Raw genomic sequence first — 17,579 nt, forward strand, 5'->3', positions numbered from 1 at the left:
GACTCTGGTCTCGTAACTCTAAACATCGACTGGCAGGACTGTGTGTGTGAATGAAAAGCATATGCTAACTGTTGTATTCTCAATAAATGCGGCATGCTGCCTTCTCCCTTATAAAGATCCCGTGTGCTTCTTATAAGTATAACAAATGTTTATTTTTATAAAACCATCGCTAAAAAATTAGGATCAATATTGTTTTATCAGTTGCCATTGGACTTAACCCTAGGCTAAAATATATTTCCTGCAGACACAGCAGCACACACACACACATAGGATTCAGTTGTGACAGACAATGAGCTGCAATGTATTAATCTAGGACTACTGATGTGCAATAATTATATGAATATTTAAGTGACCTGATCAGGGAGGTACATTTATTGTGTAACTATGGTGAGTTAATAGAATTTCCTATAAGACTGTACTGATCTAACTTAATGCAGATCTGAAGGGAGGACAAACAGGAAAGCAATGCAATAAACCTAGATAAGCAGCCACAAGTGCATACTTGGAAGACAATGGGGCAAGCTGTTAGCTTCTAGGATCCTGTCTCCAGGTTGAAGTGTCAGAGTTGTTTTGCCAAAGCTGGGAGCCTGAAGATCAAAACACTCAGGGCTTGGCTCTACTTGCGAGTTACAGTGCAATAAAGGAGCCCCGGGTGCTCTAGCAAGGCACGTAGAGCGCTCTGACTCTGTGGCTACAGCGCTGCTGGTACTCCCCCTCAGCGAGTGGAATAACGTTTGCTGCACCCTTACTGGAGCGCCGTGGCGCCAGAGTGGATGCACTGGTCCTATAGAGCACTCTGATCAGCCTCCAGAAGTGTCCCACAATGCCTCTGCTAGCCACTCTGCTCATCACTTTGAACTCTACTGCCCTGCCCTCAGGTGACCAACCATCAAACCCGCCATTTAAATTCTCTGGGAATTTTTAAAATCACCTTCCTGTTTGCTTAGCCAGGTGTGGAGTGCTCTCAAGGAATCTTTCCAGGTGACCATGCCTCCACGCGCCAGGCAAGCCCCAGTATGGAGCAATGGCGAGGTGTTTGGGGGGAGGAAGGGGTCCAGTCCCACCTGTGCTCCAACCGTAGGAATTACAATACCTTCAGGCAGATATCAAGGGATATGATGGAAATGGGCCATGACCGGGACGCACTGCAGGGCAGGATTAAATTGAAGAAGCTGCAGAATGCCTACCGCAAAGCGCAGGAGGCAAACAGCCACTCCAGTGCTGCCCCTGCAACCTGCCGTTTTTACAAAGAGCTGGACGCGATACTTGGGGGCAACCCCACCTCCACTCCGAGTACCGCCATGGACTCTTCAGAGCTCAGTTCAACAAGGCAGGAGTAGAAGGAGGAGAAAAGTGGGAGTGCGGGTGCTGAGGAGGAGGAAGACATCCCGGAATCCCTAGATGCATGCAGCCAGGAGCTGCTCTCAAGCCAGGAGGAAGGTCGCCAGTGGCGGCAGCCGGTGCTTGGGGAAGGACAAATACCAGAGGAGGTTCCCGGTAAGCGGCTTTTATTTTGGGAAGGAGGTTATTCGGTACGGGCTCTTGGGGTGAGGAGGGTTAGGGCTGCAGGCATGCCGAGATGCGGAGTAGGGCATTGATGTGCTCTATCACATCGCGGTAATCGGCCTCGGTGATCTCGTCAAAGGTCTCCTCCAGAACTTGGGCAATGCGCTTGCGCAGGTTTCTCAGGAGAGCCACTGTGGTCCTTGTCCCAGTCAGGCTAACATGTCCGCGCCACTGTGCCGTGAGGGGCGGGGGGACCATTGCTGCACACAGGCAAGCTGCATATGGGCCAGGGTGGAAGCCGCATTGCAGTAGAAGACCCTCCCTTGCTTCCCAGGTCACCCTCAGCAGTGAGATATCTTCCAGGACAACTCATGTGGAAAATGTGGGGACAGTGTTCAGTATAGGGGCCCCCTGATGCTGTTGGCTCTCCCCAGGGCACAGAAACTCAGAGGACAATACAGCCGTGAAACGATCAATCACACTTGACCCTGTGCTTACTCACCATTTTGGGGCTCCTGTGGGTTATGTGCGCTCGCTTTGGGATGGACAAATTATGCTATTGTGTAGACTGTGCTTGCCCTTAAGTGGGGGAATGATTGCTCTATCTGGTGTGAACAATGCTGCCTCTGTTAAGTGTTGCATTTTGCCTTTACAGATGCAACCTTGAGATCTCAGCCATCTGTGTTATCACCAGCCGAAAGACTCCAAAGAATCAGAAAGAGGCCACGCAGAAGCAAGGAAGATGTTGCATGAAGTAAAGCAGCATTCAAATAATGAAAATCGAAAAGTGCAAGAGTGACGGGACAGTGAAAGGAGGATCCGCCAGCAGAATGAGGTGTGCTGGCACAAAAGCGCGGTGCTCCGGCAGCAAAGCACGGATCGGCTGATAAGCATCATGGAGCGCCAAGTGGACTCCATCCAGGCACTCGTAGCCATACAGGCGGAGCACTACCAAGCCGGCCTTCCTGCCGCAGCCCTTGTCCCAAAACTCTTTCCCTTGTGCCCCCATGTCACCTCCAACCCACTTTCCCCAGCATCCGGGTTCTTACCGCCAGTAGCTGCCTCCAATACCTGTAGCTTCACCACCCAGCCCTGAAAACTACGACTCTTACCCTCTGCACTCAACCCCCATCCTGAATTATAGCCATCCTGAAGTGCAGCACTCATTGCACAGCACTCCAGACAGGAAGGCTGAGTATGATAACAGGACACACCCAAATCTGTGATTGTACCGTTCCCTACCCCACCCTCTTGCTCTTTCTGTTTCCCAAGCAGTTGTGTTTCTTTTCAATAAATGAATTTTCTTTTCAATAAATGGATTTTTTGGCTTTGAAAACATTCTTTATTATTGCATAAAGTAAAAGATACCTTAGCCCAGGAAAGAAACAGGCACTGCAAGTCAGCTTAGCAAACACAGATTCCTACTAACATTGGAACCACTGCAATTCATTCCCATGCAGGGCACCAGACATTATTGGTGGCTTTCAGTCTCAAATTGCTCCCTCAAGGCATCCCTAATCCTTGCAGCCCCACGCCGGGCCCCTCTAATAGCCCTGCTCTCTGACTGTGCAAATTCAGCCTCCAGGTGTTGAAACTCTGAGTTCCATGCCTGAGTGAATCTTTCATCCATCCCTTCACAAATGTTATGGAGGGTACAGCACACGGATATAACCGGAGGGATGTTGTTTTCAGCCAGGTCCAGCTTCCCATCAGAGAGCACCAGCGGCCCTTTAAACGGCCAAATGCACACTCCACAGTCATTCTGCACCAGCTCAGCCTGTTGTTGAACCGCTCCTTGCTGCTGTCAAGGCTCCCTGTGTAGAGTTTCATGAGCCACGGCATTAAAGGGTAAGCGGGATCTCCAAGGATCACAATGGGCATTTCGACTTCCCCTATGGTGATCTTCTGCTCTGGGATAAAAGTCCCCGCCTGCAGCTTCCTGAACAGGGCAGTGTTCCAAAAGATGCGTGCGTCATGCACCTTTCTGGGCTCGCATGCATTAATGTCAATGAAACACCCACGGTGATCCACAAGCGCCTGGAGAACCATAGAGAAATACCCCTTCCGATTAATGTACTTGGAGGCTAGGTGGGCTGATGCCAGAATTGGAACGTGCGTGCCATCTATTGCCCCTCCACAGTTAGGGAAACCCATTTGTGCAAACCATCCACAATGTCCTGCACATTACCCAGAGTCGTGGTTCTTCCGAGCAGGATGCGATTGATGGCCCTGCCAACTTGCATCAACACGAGTCCAGCGGTCGACTTCCCCACTCCAAACTGGTTAGCAACCGATCGGTAGCTATCTGGAGTTGCTGGCTTCCAGATGGCAATAGCCACCTGCTTCTCCACCATCAGGGCGGCTCTCAATATCGTGTCCTTGTTCCACAGGGTGGGGGCGAGCTCATCACACAGTCCCATGAAAGTGGCTTTTCTCCTCCGAAAGTTCTGCAGCCACTGCTCGTCATCCCAGACTTGCAAGACAATGTGATCCCACCACTCAGTGCCTGTTTCCCGAGCCCAAAAGGGCATTCTGTGGTGGTGAGCATGTCCGTGAATGCCACAAGCAAACTCATGTCATATGCGTTACTTGAGTCGATATCATCGTCGAGCCCTCACTGTCACTTCGGATCATAAGGAATAACTCAACTGCCAAACGTGACGTGCTGGCGAGACTCATCAGCATACTCCTCAGCAGTTCGGGCTCCATTCCCGCAGACCGAAAGGGAAGACAGAGCACGCAGTACAAAAAACGTTGAAAGATGGAGCCAAATGTGGACGGAAGCAAAGGGAATGCTGGGATGCGAACCAATGTATTACGGGGCATTGGGACAGGACCCAGAATGCCCCACACTCCCCGCCTCGTTCCCACAAGCCACAGCGCCAGAATGGGAAGAGGTGCTCTGTGGGATAGCTGCCCATAATGCACCGCTCCCAACGCCGCTGCAAGTGCCACAAATGTGGCCATGCCAGTGCGCTTGCAGCTGTCAGTGTGGACAGACTGCAGCGCTTTCCCTACTCAGTTGTATGAAAGCGGGTTTAACTCACAGCATTCTACATCTGCAAGTGTAGCCATGCCCTAAGAGTTTAAAAGCCCTTCTCAGAGGAATAAGAGGGGGTCCTTTCAGGATCCATCCAGGGAGACAGAGAAGTGCTCTGCGAAGGAGTCTGAAAAAGTTGTTCCTTCTCACATCCAGGGGATGGTAAGCCTGGGGGAAGAGCAGGCATGCATACAGGTTGAGTATGAATATGGAGCCTTTCATTTACATATTAGGTCAAATTCAGCCTAGGCTGGTAGTTACAAAGAGTCTAACATCTGAAGGCTGTTTGGTGTCACTGATCAGGTCATCCTAGTCCAGTTCCTACATGCAGCAAGCCACATCACAATTACCATTGGCTCTAACTGGCCCTCTTGTTGCCAGTTTCAGCCTAAACCCAAGGACTGAATAATCCATGGAGATTAAACTCCCCTCTCTCCCCCTATAGGCAAGTTTAAGGCACACTGGGGAACGAATACATTGCGGCAAACAGTGCAGCACCTACTTTGTGAACAAAGGAAAGATTTGTTCTTTAGGGCTTTCACCAGCACCCTTAAAAAAAAAAAACATGATATTTTAAAAATAATGTAAAGGTGACCTGCAGAGGGAAAAGAATTGGCTTGGTGCCCTTTTCATGATCAATGGAGAAGACTTAAAAGGCCCTTTGGGGGAAGGGATAACTCAGAGGTTTGAGCATTGGCCTGCTAAACCCAGGGTTGTGAGTTCAATCTTTGAGGGTGCCATTTGGGATCTGGGGCAAAAATTGGGGATTAGTCCTGCTTTGAGCAGGGGGTTGGACTAGATGACCTCCTGCAACCCTGATAGTCTATGATTCTTTCCCCCATCACCCAAGAGGCAGTCTCCGCATGTTTAGTATTAAAAAGTCAGGTGTGGTCCACCCTGCTTTTTCTGGAACACAGTGTGGACAACTAATAAGGTTATGACCTCACCGTTAACAAGAGCAAGTGACAGCTGATCTTCAAAATCCCTTCTCTGTGTTTACACATTCTGGTTTTGAGTGTGCCTATCCATCACTACCCCCTAACAATAAAGGATATGGGAGAGTCCCAGTCCACATCTCTGGGTCTTCAAAAGAAAGACCCTCCAGCAAAACAGGGAAAACAAGACTTGGCACTGGTGATAGATTAGACAGACGGAGCTTTGGGGCCTTCTTTAATACATCCTAAAGAAGTAAAGGAAGGACATCCCCCTCTTCAGCCAACCTGTAAAACTCCGATTCAGAGCAATGAAAAAAACAAAAAACCCAGGATATTCCAAGTAAAAGCAGATCCTGCCAATCACTGCTGCTCCTGTTCTTAGATGATTTAGAGCTAGAAATAGGCCTTCATTCAGAATTTCCTGCCTCTTGTTGGTTTATGACACAATTGTGAGGTTATTTAAACAGGACAGGGTGAGGAGTTTTGCATTAAATTTGTTTCCTGCTATCTGAAGAATGAATCAAAGTAGAGCAGATATGTGAATGGAAGTTTAAAAACAGAAAGCCCTGAGACTGGGTTACGAGAAAAGCATTTGCTGGCTTCCACTCCCAGAGCAGACTGATGCTTCAAGCTCACCTGACCACAGTACCAATGTTGGGTATGAAAGAAACCCAAGCAAGAGTTAAAATGGTCTACAAAATTAGCAATTAATTTAGCGCAAAGCCACTGAATGTGAACAGAATCTCGAAGGTATCAAACATACTGTCAGGACTTCACATTCCATTCATCTTTGCTACTCAAAGCGTATCTGTATGCCAAAGAGCTCTTATTTAGTGTTTTATTCCAGACAACAGGAATTCATACACAAGTACTATGATGTGAATAATGATTGTCACTATCAATAAACTATCTGAAGGGGTGGAAGAGACCCATGAACCAAGATCCTTGATCTGAACACCCCCAAAATTTTGGGGCTGAGAACGTTTCATCCAGTTTGTCTAAGTTTAACATGCTGGGTAAGTTAATTTTCTCAGTAACAAATATTAGGATGGTCACCTCAAGGCCTAGGTCGGAAATGCTAACTAAGCTACAGGTTTCAGCGTAGCAGCTGTGTTAGTCTGTATTCGCAAAAAGAAAAGGAGGACTTGTGGCACCTTAGAGACTAACCAATTTATTTGAGCTGTAGCTCATGAAAGCTTATGCTCAAATAAATTGGTTAGTTTCTTTTAACTAAGCTACAATACATTTCATAGTTTCTTCAGGCTGGCAAGGGCTTTCTATGTATGATTTTGAAGGCTCTAGCTACATCAAGGACATTTTCTAAAAAGATTCCCATCTTTATCAACAATAGTCCAGATTCCCCAGTACTAGCACCAGTGTGAGCCCCAATGCAGAAGGGCTGCCAAATCCATGTTAGCACTATAATAATTAGACTTGTTCTGAGCAGGCTGGATGGCATCCTGCGTAAAGCACAAGAGGCAGCTACCAGCCAGTTTGCTCGCAGCACTGTTAACACAGACAGAACTGAATTGGTGTTAGGGAAGGTGGGACATTTTTAAAGAGCTTCTCTAATTCAGACAGGATCACTGAACAAAAGGAATGCCATTGTCCTCTAGCCAATAAAGGAGACAGCCAGCCCTGAGGCACCATCACAAAGCCAGGAGAAATATCCGCAGGGCAGAAGAGTTTGGGATGCACAGGAGTTAATTAATCTCCTACCCCCCCCCCCCCCCCCCCAGGCAAGCAGTTCTCTTGCCTTCATGATTACCTCACCTGGTGGATGACATAGATACCATAGTCCAGTTGCTGTCTCTGTAGGAATGGGTGGAGGTGCTCCAGCAGGTACAACAGGTGCTTCTCTCGATTGCGGTGTGGGATCAGGATGGCCACTCGTTGCAGTGCTGAGCACTCTGCAGGGCGATGCCGGCCTTTTGCCACCTGAGGATTCTCCTTCCGTACCTCTTCGAATGTGAGAGATGCTTTGAACTTGAGCTTGCTGGGGCCCTCTGCAGGAGAAGTACAGGAAGCATTCTTAATTCATTTCTGGTTTCAGGCTAGCTAAGTGCCTTCATGGGAGTGACTCTGCACTCCAGCATTTATAGATTCCGAGACCAGAAGGGGCCACTCTGATGATCTTGTCTGACCTCCTTTACAACACAGTCCATACAACAGCATGAGAAGCTTGGGTTCAATCTCAAATTCTAATTTATCTTGCTTCCCAGATCAAATGGAATGGAGAGTGCTGTAAAGGCATTACATGGGTCCTGGAGGGAGTAGATACTTGGAGTTGCTTAGCATTTATTCACTTGAAGAAGCAATGTCAATGATGTATAAAAGGAGTCCCACTCAATCAGAAGGATAGTCATTGTTTCAATATGGGCTTCAAGAGGAGAGAGAGTGGAGAGAGATGTGAGAGTAGAAGTGCAGGAAATCATCATGGCTTTAACCATGGACACTGAAGGATGTAAACATTTTAGGGTCAGAAAATGCCTCTTACTAATCCAACATTCCCATGTCCAAATTAGACCTTTTCAGTGGCCGCTGTGCTGATCTTTCATCATAGCCTCTGCTGACATAGAGAAAGCTCACTTGGGGGAGAAGAAATCACACAACTGTGACTAGAGATGGTTGCAAAGTTTTGACTGAAAAAAATTCCCAGGAAAAATGAATTTTTTTTAAACTATTTTTTTGGCAGGAAAAAATGTCAGCATCGCCCAACCAGCTTGCATGAGCATGGGCATACAAGGAGGACAACATGGTCCAGAAGCTTTGTGCTGCTAACGCAGAAATCACCCCCTGGCAGTAAAGCTGAAAAAGGTAGCATGGGCCAATATGGCAAACCTCAAGGGTCCATGGGCTGCTCAAAGTTCCATGGAGCTACGGTACTAATAAAAATGGCCAGTCTAAGGAAGCCTCTGAAGATGTCCATTTGACCCCTAGCCAGGAGGATAGCATTAGTCCCCAAAACAGTCACACAGTCTTTGTCAAAGGAAGATACACTTATGAAACTGCATTTCGTTTCCCATTAGGATTTTCACATCTGCTGTGGAGATGGAAAGCGGAAGTGTATGGGTTGTGAGGAGGATGGAAATCTCTTACCACAAAAGCAGGGTTCAGCATAAAAGAAAAAGGGGGGGTGGGAAGCAGTGGAACCAGCAAGCAAGTCAGGTAGGGGCAGAGGCCCATTCCCTACTAAATTATTATTCTGGAGTTCAGCACTTTGCAATATACATTTCAGAAGATGGGCTGTACTTAAGTACTGCAGATTTAACAGATTAAACAATGAAGAGCACAGTATGGGACCCATAATGAGCCCAGTAACCAGGTACCTACAGTTGCCAATGGAGCACAGTATCCAGATATCAGGCTGCTACAGCTATTTCTGATGGGTTTTCCTTCCCCGCCTTCTGTTCCCCTGTCTAACTGGCTGCCATAGACATATGGGCTGCCATAGACATATGGGCCAAACTAGTCTCATAGGCAAGTAGAAATGTCATCCATTCCATCTCCTTCCAGTGTTGGCATGGTGCGTTTTTGCTAGCCTTTCAGAATGAAGTCAGGGTGACAGCATCTAGGTAACTCATGAGCTACCAGAGTTAGTTTAGTTTACCTAGCCAAAGCACCACCACTGGGCATGGTAAGGACCCAACAACCTCTCCCCATAAAGTATTAAACTGTCCTACACATCTCTTTATACTTCTTAAGTATTTCTAGGGTGAACAGATATGTAACAGTTGAGAGGACGCAGTTTATCTTTTATACAACTGTCACTAGCTTTGAGTTTGATACACAGGAAAAGCACCTGGGTGAAAGATGGCTAGAGGGGAACCAAGGAATCAGTAGCACAAAAGCAGATTTCATTCATTAAAGATACTGAAGACTGAGCCACTTACGCAGGTAGGGAGAGAGAGCAGGGCAGTGACTCACGGTGGACTTCACTGTGGGAACTTCTTCTACAGTTGACATGGACTTCTTTTTCTGATTCTCCTTCTCCAGCATGGTTGCCTTCCTGAAATTCTCCACCAAGCTCTTTGCTTTGGGAGTCTCCTGTACAGTGTCCACAAGATAACTGGAGGTGGCCCATGCCACCACCATCATGCAGAAGATGAAGATCAGCAGCAGCCTGAACTTGTAGGAAAGGTGAAGGATGGCAGAGCTCAAGCCCATGGCCCTCCCTCGTATGCAAGCCACTCTCTCAGCAATTTTCCTGATGCAGCTCTTTCACCATACACCTCAGACGGGTGAAAATAAAGGACCCAGAAGGAATGTCACAATAAGGCAGGAAGCTGGGAGATATCAAAGGCTGCTGAGCCTCCTGTTGCTTTGGAATTCATGGAGTTCTGGTACAGTGATTGTTGGAAGGCAAACATCACATGACTCACCCTAGTACAAAACAGAGACAAGAGGTCATTTTATATTCCCTCAGCTGCACTGCAATGCACTTCCGATGCCCACCCCCCCGAATTCACTAGAAGAACATGTGGCACAAGGGGCTGTGTGGACTTGGAGGAGCAAGGATTCCTAAACACAACCATAGAGTTCCCCATGACACTTGGCATGGTTTAGCCCGGGGGGGGAGGGGGGGAAGGGGGGAAGAGAACATTTTGCATTGACAGATCACTACAACTCTATCACTCTTAGGATTTAGATTGCAATGCATTTGTGTTACATGCTTGTATATAACTCTTATTTCTTTTTCCTAGCTAATAAACCTTTAGTTAGTTTATTACAGAACTGGCTACAGGCATCTTTTATGAGAGATCCAAGATACCAACTGAGCTGGAGTAAGTGACTGGTCTCTTGGGATTGCAAGCAACCTGACTATTTTGTGATTTTTGGTGTAAGTGACCTTTTATCACTGAATCCAGCTTGCCTAAGTGACAAGATAGACTGGAGAGCTTAAGGGAACTGTCTGTGACTCCATGGTAAGACTGTTTCAGTGATCCAGGAGTTCACATTTGTTACTGGGTTGTATAATTACATTTTACCAACATACCACCAGTTTGGGGTGTCTGCCCTGTTTTTGACAGTCTGCTCTGAAGTAAACACTCATGGTCATGAGCCACTCCAGACAGAGTGATAGATCCAACTTTTTATTTCTTTCCCCAACCACCTCACAGGTTCCATGTCCAGAAGACACTCTTCTCACTGCATCATGATCACATAGCTATTATGTTAATTTTTCATGATGCAGAACATACAAGGAAGAAAGAAATTAGATTGTAACTGTGATACATAGCCTATCACTTAAATCAGCTTCTGTACCAGACAATGACTGGAGGATAGCTAATGTGATGACAATTTTTTTTAAATGCTCTAGAAACAATCTCCACAATTACAGGCTGGTAAACCTAACTTCAGTACCAGGCAAATTGTTTGAAATTGTAGTAAAGAACAGAGTTATCAGACACACAGATGAACACAATTTGTTGGGGAAGAGTCAGCCTGGCTTTTGTAAAAGGAAATCATGCCTCTCCAATCTACTGGAATTCTTTGAGGTGGCCAACAAACATGTGGACAAGGGTGATCCAGTGGATATAGTGTACTTAGAATTTCAGAAAGCCTTTAACAAGGTCCCTCACCAAGAGTTCTTAAACAAAGATGTCATGGGATAAGAGGAAGTTCCTCTCATGGATTGGTAACCGGTTAAAAGAAAACAAAGGGTAGGAATAAGTGGTCAGTTTTCACAATGGAGAAAGGTAAATAGTGATGTCGCCAAGGGATCTGTACTGAGACCAGCGTTGTTAAACATATTCATAAATGATCTGGTAAAAGGGGTAAACAGTGAGGTTGCAAAGTTTGGAGACGATAAAAAATTACTCAAGATAGTTAAGTCCAAAGTAGGGATGTAAATAGGGTTTAAAAATAGTAACAGTTTAACCTATTAAAATTCTTATCAATTAAATAGTTAACCGTTAAGGAGTCCCAGCAGCCAGCGGAGTTTAATTGTTCACCGAAACCGGTAAGACTACTCCTGAGAGCATTCTGTGCCTAAAAATTCTGCACACAATATTTTAAAATTTTGCAAGTTTTATTTGTCAATAAATAAATGCAGAGGCTCCAGCATGGCAGTGGGGAGCACAGGCCACTGGCTGCACGAAGGTGGAAGATCACCCTGCAGCCCCCCCACCCCAGAACACAGACTCAGCGGAGAGGTTGCACCCAACCCTGACACAGCACAAGGCCTGGGCCTGCCCCAGAAACACCCTGGGGCCATGCCCCTCTGTGCCAGGTGCAGCAGGTGTGGGGCAGGCAGGCTCAACCAGGCAGGACCCAAGTGTGGAGGGGCTCAGTGTGAGGAGATAGAATTCTGTGTGAGACAATCTGGATGCAGGCAGGCAGTGGGGAGTCTGGGTGTGGGGGGATCTGGAGGCACAGAGGCTCATTGCGGGGGTTCCAGGTACAATAAGACTCTGCAGGGGCTTCCAGGTAAAGTTTGTTGGGGCTCAGCAGAGTGCTCTGTGGGGGGGAGTTCTCAGCGGGGGTGTGTAGCCAGACAGCCAGCCCCCCCCCCCCCCCCGCCCTCAGACCAGCATTGCTGGAAACACAGGAGGAAGCCGGAACAGGGCACTTAACATATATTCCAGCACAGCCTTTGAAGCTGTGAAAGCACAGGTGTGCTGCTACAATGTGCCTCTGGGAACAGATACAAGGATTAAGCTCACAGCAGGCAGAGGCCCTGTGACAGACATGGCTCTTAGCCCCTACTAAATAGCGTGATGCACACACACCAACATCCTAGGTGGGAAAATATTTACCCTGATAAAAGAAATATCCAGTAGTCGAAACTTATTGTTTCTCTCCCTTGCAAGTGTAAACTACTCTTGCGAAAGCTGGCGTCACCCCGACAGACCAGCCTCAATTTGGCATAAGAAAGGAGAAAGAGAATAAAGGAGTACAGAGGTATAAGTAGGGGACCTACAGCACCATGATTCTTGAGTGCTTTTCACTATCTATCTGCTGGTCAGATAAGTGACAGCCTCCCAAGGCTTCTGCAGCTAAGAGGGTCCCTACGCCTTGTCCCTTATTCGTCTTTCCGCGGAATTGAGTGACCGATCCTGGCTTGGCACCGCTGGAATCGAGAGATGCAAGGAGGGTAAGAAGCACCCACACCTGATCTCCTATCTTTAGTGTACACATATTTTGAAATAGAGCTCTATACTTTGTTTTCTTTCTTTGGGATTGTGGCTTCAGTTTTGTAACTTGTTTGTGTGTGTAACATCTCTACATTTAAATAAGTAGGCACTAGCAATTTTGTAACCACATGATTAGAATCTAGCTTAATAAATTTTGGTAACCATTTGTGCATAAGCCTGACTTGTTTTCTCTGGTTTACTGTAAAGCAGCCAACACAATTAAAGAACCTCAGCCGTTTTGGCTCTAAAGCCTGGCCATTAGGTGAGAGTACTAAGAGCCTAGCGTTGAGTTGTGCTGCCTCCACGGGGCAAACTCTTGGGGCACCTGTCAGTCAATCCTGGCTGCCCGCTGCGAAGGAGCTCTGAGCTCTAGCAGTTAAAGTCACGGGTGTGGAGAGGCTCTTAGTGCTGCCATTGGGGCACCTGTCAGTCAGTATTGACTGCCCGCTGCGAAGGAGCTCTGAGCTCTAGCAGTTAAAGTCACGGGTGGTTAAGACCTTGGGGCATCCGTCAGCCTAGCCCGGGCTGCCTGCCGCGAAGGGACAGTGCGTCCTAGCGGTTAAAGTCACAGATGGTATAAACGGGCATAGCTGGCACCTCACCAAACATCCTTGGCCGTCGGCTAACAGGGTGGGGGGGTAGGGGAGTGCTGGGAGAGTGGGGCTTGGTGGGGGTCTGGGTGCAGCCAGTTGGCAGTCAGTGGCATAGGGTCTGGATGTGGGGGCTCAGGGTGATGCATCGGGGGGGGGTTTGAGTGCAGGCAGCTCAATGGGGGGTGGTCTGGGTGCAGGGGTAGGCATCCAGAGACAGGGGTTGAGGTTCAGTGGGGTGAGGTTCGGGTATGAAGGGCTAGGGGGCTTCTGTATGTATCAGATGAGGCTTGGCAGGGAGGTCTGGATGCATAGGAGTTGGGTTGATGGGGGAGCAGCTCCCCATACAGTGACCCCTCCTCCACAGCTGAGGAGTGATGGGGGCAGGAAGCAGGGCAGGATGCTGAGCTTCCTGCAGCTGGGAGAAGTTTCTGGGGGTGTGTCTGACCCAGCCCCAGCCACTCCTTGCAGGGGAAGAGGAAGTCCCATCCTCTCCTGCCTCCAACCAAGCCGGGACTATCAGCTGATCCTGGATCAGGGTAGGAGCCACTGGCTGGGGTGTTCCCAGCCCCATGGTGATTTACCTCTCCACTGGGTGCCTGAAACATTGTACCTGCACTACTAGGGAGTGGTGTGTGACTGCTCTTGCAGCTTCCCTTTGCTTCCCTGTCAAAGTCATTTTTCTGCAGGGAAGAAAAGAAATCTGCAGTGGACATGAATTCTGCGCACGCACAGAATTCCCCCAGAAGTATAAGACTCTTGCTTATTGGTTAACTGGTTAAATTTTTACATCCCTAGTCCAAAGCAGACTGTGAATAGTTCCAAAGGGATCTCACAAAACTGTGTGACTGGGAAACAAAATGGCAGATGAAATTCAATGTTGATAAGTGCAAAGTATTGAACATTGGAAAACATAATCCCAACTACACATACAAAATGATGGGATCTAAATTAGCTGTTATCACTCAAGAAAAAGGTCTTGGAGTCATTGTGGATAGTTCTCTGAAAACATTCGCTCAATGTGCACCAGCACCCTACAACAGGGTTCAAAAAAGAACTAGATAAGTTCATGGAGGATAGGTCCATCAATGGCTATTAGCCAGGATGGTCAGGGATGCAACACTAAGCACCTTGGGGCAAGGACTTTCACCTTCCTCTGTGAAGGTTTTTCACCTTCCTCTGCAGCGTAGGGCACAGGTCACTTGCTGGAGGATTCTCTGAACCTTGAAGTCTTTAAGCCATGAATTGAGGACTTCAGTAGCTCAGATATAGGTCAGGGGTTTGTTACAGGAGTCGGTGGGTAAGATTCTGTGGCCTGCATTGTGCAGGAGGTCAGACTAGAAGATCATAATGGACCCTTCTGACCTTAAAGTCTATGAGCAACACTTGGAACATTCTCTGGGTAAAATACTCTTCCCTAAAAACATCCATCAGTTCCTTATTCTCTCTCCCTACAAATCAATGAATTCTTCCACACTCACACAAGTTCTGTGAGCTGATTGGTTGGGAATAGGTTCCCTCTGATAGAAAGGCTGAGTGATAATGTGAGGAAAAGATCCCTTTAATTCTTGAGGTAGATGCGTTTCCCCTAGAAGATTTTAGAAGATTAGGTGGGAAAGGAGGTTATCTTAGCTGGTGGGGAAGGGAGTTGTGAAGGAAGAACAGTGCTCCAGGCTCACTCTCAGTATCAACTCTTCAAACTAGAAGAGAGACAAGGTAGATGAAATAATATTTTGTATTAAACCAAGCTCTTCAAACTAGAAGTAGTTGATGAGAGGGACAGGCACTGGCAGGGAGAGAGGTAGGCTGCAATGGCTACAGGATTCCTACTCAGTGCAGCAGCAACTTCTTCCCATCTCTTCCTTATTTGTGACTCAAGTGAGCTGTGCAGAGGAAAGGAGGGCCCAAGAACTATGCACGGCATCCCTCGTTCACCGTTAAGTGTCATCCATAGTAGACACTTGAATCTGAACAGGTTGACGCACAAACAATTCAGCGTATCCTCACTAGCCTTGCTGAACTGTCTAAGTTTGGGCCAGTGTCCATGCTGATTTGTCAAAACCAATTCAGGTACTTGTACATTATCTCCACGATGGAGGGTGTGTTGGGAGCGGAGCTCGCAGTCCCATGCCACAGCTGCAGCCCATAGTTCATTGACTGAGCGTCCCCATTTTGTCTCCCTTACCATGAGCACACTAGAAACATACCCTCAAATAATGCCCCCTGAAAACATTCTCCTCCCCCAGCCTTCAGTAAACCCCACAGCTTTACATGTCCTATGTCAGCAAACCACACTTAGTTTGCTAGCTGACAGGCCCCTCTCTGCCCCCATGCCATGCCCTATACACTTCTCACCCCACATTAAGTCAGCTGTGGAAATCGTACCCCACCACAAGCCTCCGCTAATCCCCTCCATTTCTGCTCTAGATAACCTTGGCTACAAATACCCTCTCAAGAGCTCCCCCACTTTAGTGCTACCTCCAGTCATGCTAAACGACACCCCACAGAACGTATTGCCCCATCAAGTGCTGACAAGAGAAGCTGATCTCCATCAATGCAACATTTCCCTCTCCCTTCCACCTCTGCAAAGAACTCATTCTTCAAAACCCTTGACAAAGAAGCAACAAAGAATCATGGAGTTCAAGAGGGTCAGAGAAACAACATTCTTGGTCTTACAGGGAACTGAGGATCAGGTTGCTAACAATTATATAAAGTATCGGACTTAAATTATTAAGCATATTTAGGACATACAGATTAATAAAGCAGAGACTTCATGTTAATAGATCTGTAGAGAGGGTTCTTTAGAGCTCGTCCCTCTCCGGGGCAGCAGGGAACCACACCGCCTCCCTTAGTCCCTGCACTGGCCCTTGGGGAATCAGTAGGGCCGCAGGAGTCCTGGTTCAAGCCATCCGGCAGTGGCTGAGCAACCACAGGTAACAGTTAGCAGTTAACAAGCCCAGGCCTGGGTCAGGGTGGGGTAGCAAGGAGTTCAAGGCTCAGGCGGGGGCTGAGCAGCAGTATATATAGTCAACAGGCCCAGGCCCTGGGTCAGGGCGGGGCAGCAAGGAGTTCAAGGCTCAGGTAGGAGCTGAGCAAACACAGGTAAATAGCACATCCAGGCTTCAGGCTCTGAGCAGCCAGGGATGGGGGGACTGCCATCCATGTGTTGGGTGGCAGGGGTGGGACGCAGGCCTTCCCACTCCACTGCGACCCAGCCCGGGGCCCTAGCAGCAGCCAAAGGCCCACTGCTGTATCAGTGGGGATCCTGGCGGCAACACACTGACATGGGTTCCGGCTGTGTTGCAGCCAGACTCGAGTCAGCTGCCCCCGGGCTACTTCCCAACTCCCTCTCTGGAGGTACCTGGGTCAAGGTGGTGTCCTCAGGGCAGGGGTCGATCACCACTGGATCCTTGGGGTAGCTGGCAACAGGTAGGCTCAGCAACTCTACCACACACTGATCTGCATCAAGTATTGGCCGATCAGGCCAGTCTCCAAGTCCGTCGCTGGTTGCTGAAGTTTCCCCAGCAGGAACTGGGCCAGAGGCATCTGGCCTCTCCAGCGGCTGCCTCTCAAGTGAGCTCTGGGGTTTGGCTCTTATACTTCCTGTCCAGCACCTGACCCTCTGGGGTGCGGGCTTGGAGTGCTCTGGCTCCACGCACTCTGGTGTCCGGCGGAGCTCATCCCTCTCCAAGGTGGCAGGGAACCACACTGCCTCCCTACAAGATCCTTATATTTACTTTCTAAATGCAATGCTTTTCTTTTACAAATTGTATCTTAAGATCTTATTCTCTAAATAAACAGATTATTCAGTCTAAAAAAAATAAGAGGTCAAGAACTTAATTAGTCTGTAGATAGGAAAGTGGGAAATTACAAATACACTTCACTGATTGGGCCCTCATCTCTATCTGCTTGGCATCTTTTAGGTGCATGTTAGGGGGCTTTCCCTCCACTCCCTCCCCTGGTTCTTGTCATGCAGACAGAAAGCAAAAGACCAGAAGTCCGAAGTGCAGGCAATGCGATGTTTATTGGGGTTAGTTTCAGGCAAGCACATCCATAGCTCTGACGCCACAGAGCCTTTTCCCAGTGTTTTATTTTCCCCCTCCTTAGCAGGCATAATTATACCTGTAATGCAAGCCTTTGGCCCCACCTCTTACTATCTATGGTCATGTTCCTTTTTGGAGGGTTGTGAGTCTGTGGGCTTCAGTACTACCCCTTTGGTATCCCACGGGAGGGGTAAGGAGTGAGGTTATGCTTTGATCAGGGACAGGTATGTCTTTGGCCTTTTAGTATTTTTTATACCTTCCCCCGTCATCCCCCTTGCCCCTCCCAACTGGTTGCTTGACCTTATTTCAGGAGAGGAGTTTGAGGCAGG

At 48.0% G+C, this 17,579-nt stretch overlaps 1 protein-coding gene across 2 annotated transcripts in view; it reads right to left on the reverse strand.

Annotated features, from left to right (window-relative positions):
• Window positions 1-17,579, reverse strand: part of B4GALT4 (beta-1,4-galactosyltransferase 4) — a 103,057-nt gene that overhangs the window by 32,939 nt on the left and 52,539 nt on the right. Inside the window, exons 3-5 of one of the 2 annotated variants that reach the window (XM_078848327.1) lie at window positions 16,569-16,923; window positions 9,375-9,864; window positions 7,255-7,487 (exon numbers count right to left, since the gene is read on the reverse strand). In XM_078848327.1, coding sequence (XP_078704453.1) covers window positions 7,255-7,487; window positions 9,375-9,648 — 507 coding nt within the window. In that variant the 5' untranslated portion in view covers window positions 9,649-9,864; window positions 16,569-16,923. The remainder of the gene's footprint in view (window positions 1-7,254; window positions 7,488-9,374; window positions 9,865-16,568; window positions 16,924-17,579) is intronic. The other variant, XM_078848326.1, reaches the window with a different exon arrangement.

The sequence above is a fragment of the Lepidochelys kempii genome, chromosome 1 (assembly GCF_965140285.1).
Source record: "Lepidochelys kempii isolate rLepKem1 chromosome 1, rLepKem1.hap1, whole genome shotgun sequence".
NCBI lineage: Eukaryota > Metazoa > Chordata > Testudines > Cheloniidae > Lepidochelys > Lepidochelys kempii.